Source organism: Chrysemys picta, chromosome 1 (genome assembly GCF_011386835.1).
Source record: "Chrysemys picta bellii isolate R12L10 chromosome 1, ASM1138683v2, whole genome shotgun sequence".
Classification (NCBI taxonomy): domain Eukaryota; kingdom Metazoa; phylum Chordata; order Testudines; family Emydidae; genus Chrysemys; species Chrysemys picta.
The window spans coordinates 43,381,014-43,389,855 of record NC_088791.1 but is presented as its reverse complement, the minus strand read 5'-3'; the positions used below and the strand labels follow the sequence as shown (position 1 = coordinate 43,389,855).

General features: G+C 43.4%; 1 protein-coding gene across 1 annotated transcript in view; it reads right to left on the bottom strand.

The window, feature by feature from the left end:
* Nucleotides 1-1,915: 1,915 nt before the first annotated feature.
* Nucleotides 1,916-8,842, bottom strand: part of SLC13A1 (solute carrier family 13 member 1) — a 47,934-nt gene continuing 41,007 nt past the window's right edge. The window contains exons 13-15 of the mRNA XM_024109104.3: nucleotides 8,026-8,187; nucleotides 5,551-5,688; nucleotides 1,916-5,402 (exon numbers count right to left, since the gene is read on the bottom strand). Coding sequence (XP_023964872.1) covers nucleotides 5,259-5,402; nucleotides 5,551-5,688; nucleotides 8,026-8,187 — 444 coding nt within the window. The 3' untranslated portion in view covers nucleotides 1,916-5,258. The remainder of the gene's footprint in view (nucleotides 5,403-5,550; nucleotides 5,689-8,025; nucleotides 8,188-8,842) is intronic.

The following is an 8,842-nucleotide window of genomic DNA, read 5'->3' as shown; positions in this document are numbered from 1 at the left end:
CCCAATGTTAGATTAGAGTTAGATTAGAGTGAGGCATAGTCAAGATTGCTAGGATAATCCTATTATACTTCTCCATTGTTACTGAGGTTTTGGTTTTAGTGTAAAACATTTTAACTGACAACTAACTATCATGATGATATGAAGCTCATGGCAGACTATTAGCCTGCAGCCAAGATTTTCCAAGACAGTTTCTAGTATATTTCATCTGCATAATGCAAGTGCAAGCCACAAGTTAAATGTTTTCCGCAATGGCCAATGCCTGCAGCATGATCCAAACCCAGTTTACCTTGGTGTGACATTGATCATTAATGTACCACAACCACTTGAGGCAGACGGCAGCCAAGTCAGCACTTGGAACAACCTGCTCGGAAAGTTGGTCAGTTCAACTTGGAGTGCGAACACCTGGACCAGTTGTTTTCAACCTACTTATCTTTGTGGACCAAATATGCAGCTCTCTCTGTGTTGTGGGCTGCGTCCATACAATACATATACTACCCGTATGGCCCTGAGAATGTCACATGGGCCACAGCTGTCTGCTGTTTGGGCCGCAAGCAGCCCTGGGGTTCAGAACCACTGGTCTGGATGCTTAGAACATCAGCCCTTGCCCCCTGCTATTCAATAGCAGAGAACTATGCTCCTGTCTGGTGTCATTTGCCTCACACAAGGCTGGTTGACGTAAAGCTTAACAAAGCTATGCAAATTGTTACCAGGACTTTACAGACAACTCCATTGCAATGGCTACTGATACTTAATAACATAGCACTGCCCCATATTCACCGTGAGAAGGCCTCGGTCATGCTGCTGGCCAAGATCCATGAGAATAGTGACCTGCCTTTATAGGCAAACCTCTTTAATCACCCACCAACGTGCCTGTCTTCTAGATGCCATTATGGTCCTTTATGCCACCACAGGACATGACAGTGCAATGTGCTTGGCTCAATGAGCTATCAGTGATGAGAGTTGTTAATCACTCTCTCATCATTGACCCAACCATCAGTCCACAAGGTTTTGATCTGCCTTGGCAGATGACCTGTAGTCATCTCTGACCTGGTTTTGAAAAGGACATGGCAACGGTGCAGCCAATCTCTATAAATGGGGTTTTTCTAATGACCCACGATGCAGCTGTGATCAATTTCAGACTATGTTGCATATCCTTGATGAGTGCCCACTAACTTATTTCAACAGCTCTCCACCTGGCTGATGATGACACCATCAAATGGCTGGGCACATTGAACATACGCTGATATATTTTAACTGAAATATTCTTTAAAAGCTTTTTCAAAAAAGTTATGTCTGAACAATTTTAGTTCCACATTAACAAAGCTGTTTTGTCTGGGAATTTCCTTAGTTTTTTTTACAAAGTTTAACAGTGGTTCAGTCACAGGAATCCCACATTCACTCAACCACCCACTCCTTTACTCATGAAAGGATAACATTCTTTTAATGAAAATTGTGCTCATTTTAGCTGTCACTACTATCATGTACTATCATAATTAAAATATTGCTAAGAATAAAAATCAACTCACAGCATTGTATTTCATTTTGAAAACAGTAATATAAAATTTATAGCAAATATTACTATTTTTCTAAGTTTAAATAAGGACTATATTTTGTAATGCACCCAATACCTCCTCCATATCATCCAAACTATGATATTCCCTCATTGTTAGTGATCATGTAGACAAACACCTTATATTAAATAAGTTTGGCAGAATTTGATTTTTATTTTTTTATAATTTTAACATAAATCTGTTAATTTGTAAGCATTATTTTTTCAATTTAAAATTTCAATTGCTCAAAATTATGGGTTTTAAGGTTTTTTTATTTAAGTTATTTAAATTTTCACACCTGCGGGAAATTATAGGGAGATCAGAAAATAGCGGGGTCAGACAATTAATGACAGTAGATGTTGAGATGCAAAAAGTTAAAGCTTTATAACCATTAACACACAAATTGTTGACATCACATGACAAAATATACAAGGTAAATATCTTTAAATCAAACTAATAAGTTCTCAAGCAGCATTTTTGTTACTTTGCTATCTGTAAATTTCAATCATCATTGATGGAAATATTTTTTCTTCAGTTTGTGTGTGTACAGTGAAATCAATATTTACTGACATTTGCCAGTGAAAATCTAACCCTTCCAAGCCTAATCATAAAGAACATGGACTCTTTGAAGGCCCTTTCAAGCCAGAGCCAGAACATGGTAGGGTAAGAGGAATGCATGTCAGGAGGCATTGGGAAGTGTCCCCTGCTACATGCTTTAAAATATCCAAAAATAGACAGAACAAATCACTGTAGTTTATATTTTCTGTACAACTCTCACTTCCCTCTCCTGCCTCCTGCAAACTATTCACTTCAAATGCAATCTGTTGGTAAAAATAACTTTTAAGAGTGCATCCTTCTTGAAATGTTTAAACTTGTCTCTAGTTTACTTTGATTTTTTTTTATGCTGTCAATGGGATCATTAAAAGCCTCTAAATAAAAAAGCTAACTGACAGTTCTACTGTACAAACTAAACACCAGTTTTATAATGAAACAGTGGTATTAACTGTTAAGGGGCTGTAACCAGTCAGCATTTTCTTTAATAAAGATGGAGAGAATGCAGGTATCCAAGCATGCAAGGAGCTCCATTCTGATTTGATAGAGTATTGCATGCTGGGACCAACAAACTTGGTGGGCCACAATGCCATATTTAAGATGACAATTTCAATCAGTTCTGCTGTATCAAGATTAAAACACTGGGTGTGACTCTTAGACAATAAGGAATTGCCTTGGTAAGACAATAGATATCTTTGGGATTGAAAACCATGGATAACTAAGGATGTCACATTCATTGTGGCAAAGGCACAAGAGGTTTGCTTACTTCATGTTTTCCATGGCAGAAGACAATATGCCCCCTTTCTTTAAACTTGCCAGGAAAATATCTTTGTAAAATTTTGTTCCTTGGGATTGCCTGAAGAAACACCAATCTTATTTTTGTGAGGTTCCCCAGGGGGAAAACCACTCCTATTGTCCCATCCCACTAGGGTTTACACTGTTTGTAAGGCAGCCCCGAGGGTGGACCTGATCTCAAGTATGCAGACTTGAATCTGTCTAACACTTGGATGATGGTACACATAACTCACTAACTACTATAACACACTAAGAGGCAAATGTTATAGCTCTTAATCTGCAAAACACATTATAACAATGTAAATGATCTCTAAACAGCTTTAACTGCAAACTTCATTTTCAGTCACGTGGACTTTTTTTAATGTTTCTAACATGAATACAGTCTAGGAAGCTTAAAATTGTACCTATTCTGAAGGGGATATCAACTTGTTAAAGAGAGTTGAATTTTAACTCACCTGGACTGTATACTGTGTATTAATCTAAAGAATGCATCTATTGTTTTGACAGGTCCTGAGCAGAGAATTATTCTGATAGTTTATTCTTCACTCTTATAGGCTCCAATTCAGGAGAGCATCTCTAACCAGGACAACTCTAAAGTATGTCCTTAACTTTAAGCAAATACTTAAGTCACAGATTCACCCTACTCTGGGTGCCAGCCCCAGGGGCTGACCCTGAGCTCCAGCAGCTGCCGGTCCTGGGTGTTTATCCCCGGCACTGGTCTTGGGCTCTGGCGGGTGCTGGCTGTGGATGCCAACCCCTAGCCCTGGCCATGTGGCAGCAGGCACAGACCCCAAGTGCCATTCCCAAACCTGTTGGCAGTCAAACCCTGGCCACGTGCTCTGACCCGCAGTCCTGGCCGCTGACCCCGGGCACTGCTCCTGTATGTTGACCCTGGGTTCTGGCAGGTGCTGGTCATGGGCACCGATCTCCAGCCCCAGGCACCAGTCCCGGGTGCAGATCCCCAGCCCCAGTCACGCAGCAGTGGACACCAACCCCAGGCTCCGGTAGATGCTGGCCCTGGATGTCGACCTCCAGTCCCAGTTGCGCAGCGCTGGCTCCAGTGGGTGCTGGCCCAGGACACTGACTCCTAGCCCCATCTGTGCAGCGGCGGGCATGAACTCCAGGCACCAACTCTGGGTGCTGACCCTCAGCCCAGTCACACAGCAGCAGGTGCTGGCTCCGGGTGCCAACCCCCAGCTGCATGGCAGTGGGTGCTGATCCCCAGACCTGGGTGCCAATTCCTGGCCCTGGCCATGCAGCTGTGGGCAATGACCCTGGGCTCCAGTGGGTGCTGGGCGAGGGCGCTGACCCCCAGCCCCAGGTGCCGAGCCAAACCTCCAACCATGCAGTGGTAGAGCCCCCCATCCATTGCCCCGGCCTCTGCTGCCTCACTCCCAGCCCCTCCGTCCAGGTCTTACCTTGCCAGGACTTGCTGTGAAAAGTGATATTAACAAATATCACTTTTCACAGCATTATTTGCATTGAGTCTGCAAAAAAATCCTACATAAATAAATTACAATGATCTGGATGTATATACATGCATATTTATTTGTTTTTCCTAAAGTTAATTAAGTATTTTAGGAAAAAGTGTCAGTGCGGCCACCAGCAAGAGTTGGTGGCCACACTCTGAGGCCACCAAAAAATTTGTTGTGAGAACCCCTGGCTTAAGTACAGTCCTGGATAGGGATAGATTTAAATAAATGCTTAATTGCTTTCCTGAACTGGGGTCTAAATGATTTTCCCTGCAGATAGTGAGGAGATGGCCAGAGAAACGTTGACAGAAAAGCGGTAGTATAAATACCCAGGCAGCTCTCCACAGATTGTACTTTTCCTACAAGATCAGATTTATGGACAGAGCAGTGAATGGATTGTTCAGACAATCCCCAACCTGACCTTTCATTTGTAATCATCATCATCATCATCTAAAATTTTATGACTTGAAAAAAAACAAACCCAACAACCAAAAATACAGTGTGTTCTTCAGACCAGCAGCAAATGTTCCTACATTATTTAAAATGTTAAAATAGATAGCTCCTGTTATTTTTAGGACCCTAAGAACAGGGCCAAATTGTCATTCATAAAGAATGTGCACATTCACAGATGGTACTCAACAACATGTACAAGTAAAATCTGAATAAGACGACCTGGATAAGAAACACATTCAAGCTTGATGGTGTTTGCAAAGTCCATATTTGGATAATATTATTCCTGATTAGGATCAGCAGATCATCAATCCCTGGGACTGGGAAATATGGACTTCAAAGTAACATGGATCACTATCATTATTGTGGTGTATTTTGCATTTCTACTAACTCACCAAATAATAGTAAAAAACCCCACAAAAACCTTGCCAGTTAGTTTTTATGGCCCTGTGTTATTCACAGTGGAAAGATCTGGTGCCCAACTTGGATATGTTCGAAGATGAAACAGGGGCACTGCCCATGTTGTGACAGCAAGCATAACTACAGCAACTCCGATGATATTAACACCCAAGCCAGCTTTCACCTAGAGTAATAATAAAAATCAAAAGTTGGTATCAGAAAAACTAAGCAATTCTGAATAAAATTTCCAAAATGGCAAAATCAGACATTAGCATTAGTGTGATTATCAGAGAGCAACACTGGATGTTATGGAATTTTTGTTAATAACTCACCATGTCAATAACGTTCAAATGACCATATGAAAATACAATGGCATTGGGTGGATTTGCTACTGGAAGCAGGAATGCAAATGAAGTGCACAGTGTAGCTGGTATCAAAATATAAAGTGGGTTCACATGAATAGCTTCAGCCTGCCAGATGGTAAAGATAATGAGAAATAACAGATTTCCAGGGACACAGACCTACAAATGCTTACTTGCTACAATAATACAAGTGCATGAATGAACTGAATAACTTGTTCAAATACAAAGAAACAACCTTTTGAAAGAACGACTTATTTGTTTATATTGTGTAACAAAATATTATAATTGCAGCTTGATTACATTATAATACTTATTGTAATTATAGTTAATAAACATTAGCATAGTAAGTACAGAGAGTTTTATTAACCACAGAATAAAACAAGGGCCCCTGCATCAGAGTGTTTACATTCTAACAGGTACAGTGCAACAGTTCAAGGAAGAGCTTTAAAAGAGAGGGGATGAACTTGAATTTGGATGTGGTAAAAGACAGAAGTTAGCAAAGGGATTCAGGAAGTTAAGTAATGTGACTGGAGCAGTGGGAGAAGATAATTATATAGGAGTCAGGCAAGACGAGAAGACGGGGAGCTGAACATAGTAGGTTACAAAGGAGGAAGAAGAGTGGGAGGGTAGAGAACACAGAGGGAGCAGATCAGGGCCGGCTCTGGCTTTCTGGCCGCCCCAAGCAAAAAAAAACCCGCGGCAGCCAGAACAGCAAAGCAAAAAAAAAAAAAAAAAAAAACCTGCGGCGCGGCTGGATCCAGGGTGCAGGGGGACTCTCTGCACTGCAGATGTGCCCCGGTTAGCGGTGGGAGGGGGAGGGAGCAGGGGGAGAGAGAGAAGGGTGGGGGCCAGGGCTTCAGCGGGGAGGGCTCTGCACCGCTCCAGTCGGCTGGGAGGGAAGGACGCGGGCTGCCCTGCTGGGCTTGCTGCAGGGCGCTCCCGTCCTCTGCACCGCTGCCCCCTACAGGGCAGCCGGAGCAGAACAAAAAAAAACAAAACAAAAAATCGGCCGTGCCGCCCTAGGATTGGGCGGAATGCCACCTCCTACAAGCTGCCGCCCCAAGCACCAGCTTCCTCGGCTGGTGCCTGGAGCCAGCCCTGGTGCAGATGGTAAAAGGAAGGAGAAGATGAACTTTATGCCATTGCCCCAGTATTTGATCTGGAGAACAGGAAGAGATGGAGAAGTAATTGAGAAAGTGGGAAATACATATTCAGCAACTCTCAGTTGGCTTGTTACTATTTTTCAGATTGAGCTTGTCAAAGATTTTGACTTTTGATTTCTCAACAAAGTGTTTTCTCAAAAAAATTCAATTTTGATAACATAGGGTTACCATACGTCCTCTTTTTCCCGGACATGTCCGGCTTTTCGGCAGTCAAACCCCCATCCGGGGGGAATTGCCAAAAAGCCGAACATGTCCGGGAAAATGGCGGCTCTGCTCCTCCCCGACTCTTCGGGGCGCAGGGTCCGGAGGCATAGGGGCTGCCCAAAGCCCGAGCGCTACTGGCTTCACGGTTTGCCGGGCAGCCTCCAGAGCCTGCGCCCCCGGCTGGGCGCTTCCCCTCCCGGGCTCCAGCTGTGCTGGGGAAGCGCCGGCTGGGGGCGCAGGGTCTGGGGGATGCCCGGCAAACCCTGAAGCCGGTAGCACTGGGGCAGCCCTTTCCCCCTGGCTGTGAGTGGGAGGGAGGAGGGGGCGGAGTTAGGGTGGAGAAGGGGCGGAGTTGGGGCGGGGCTTGGGGTGAGGAAAGGGGCGGGGCCAGGGCCCGTGGAGGGTCCTCTTTTTTTATTTATGAGATATGGTAACCCTAGATAACACCCTTCATCAGAAATTTTCTTTGAAACACTTCCGTTTTAAAAAACGAGATTAGAGCGTGTTGGGGATGTTTTGATTTTCAAAGCATTCAAAATTCCATAAAAATTTTGATTTTTGATTTTTTTTTAAATCATGTTTTTTGTTTGTTTTAAACTATTTCTTTGACCAGGTTGGTTTTTAAGCTGATGGCACCCAGGCTTTGAGAGTCCATTATATATTATTGTCATGGTCTCTTGGGGTGGTCTCTTGAGGGGGCTCAGCTTCTTCTGACTGACCGACCTTACTTTGCTTCTCAGTCAGGTCAGATCCTGGACCCTCACCTTCAATTAGGTCTATCAGTCCTTCAATTTTAGGACTTGCTGTCTCCTTACTTTTTCTTGAAGGCAGCCTGGCACAGGACTGTCACCCCTTTGCTATCCCAGGGCTTTCTGCCTCCCCTTCTGGCTCTGTACTCTCCCCTTTATAGCAGGCTTTGTTTTCCCTACTGGTTGCAGCTGTGGGTGCCTGCCTCCACGATTGGCAGCTGCATGGTGTGTGTGTGTGAGTTTATAGACACATTACAATTATATAGTGTATTTTTCTTGGATAGAGCAAGGAACATGAAGGTTAAAACAGACCTAGATAGAGTACTCACCAAAGGTGCTAGTATAGGCAAGAATATAGTGATGGTAGCTGGATTGCTTGCCACTTCTGTTACTGAGGTGACAATCAGAGATGATATTAGGATAATCGACCACATTGGTAATGATCCCAGAGGGGTTAATTTGCTTCCTATCCAAGCTGATAGTTTTGAAACCTAAATAAGGAATAGGATTATACAATTACTGAAGGAAAAATTTAAACAACACAGTATTAATGAAGTTTATTCAAGTATTAATATGTGGCATATTTGTATAGTTAGAGATAACACAGATCATAAAATATACTTTATCCTACCATGTGTTTTTAATGCAGTGCTCTCATATCAAGAGAATTCTTTCCTGGGTGTTTGGCTGGTAAGTCTTGCCCACATGCTCAGGGTTTAGCTGATCGCCATATTTGGGGTCGGGAAGGAATTTTCCTCTAGGGCAGATTGGCAGAGGCCCTTGGAGTTTTTCGCCTTCCTCTGCAGCGTGGGGCATGGGTCACTTGCTGGAGGATTCTCTGCACCTTGACGTCTTTAAACCATGATTTGAGGACTTCAATGGCTCAGACATAGGTTAGGGGTTTGTTGCAGGAGTGGGTGGGTGAGATTCTGTGGCCTGCATTGTGCAGGAGGTCAGACTAGATGATCATAATGGTCCCTTCTGACCTTAAAGTCTATGACTCTATGACTCTAACCTCAAATGTTTTTAGTCTGCTCAAAAAAGAACTAGATAAATTCAAGGAGGATAGGTCAATCAATGGCTATTAGCCAGGATGGGCAGGGATGGTGTCCCAAGCCTCTGTTTGCTAGAAGCTGGGAGTGAGTG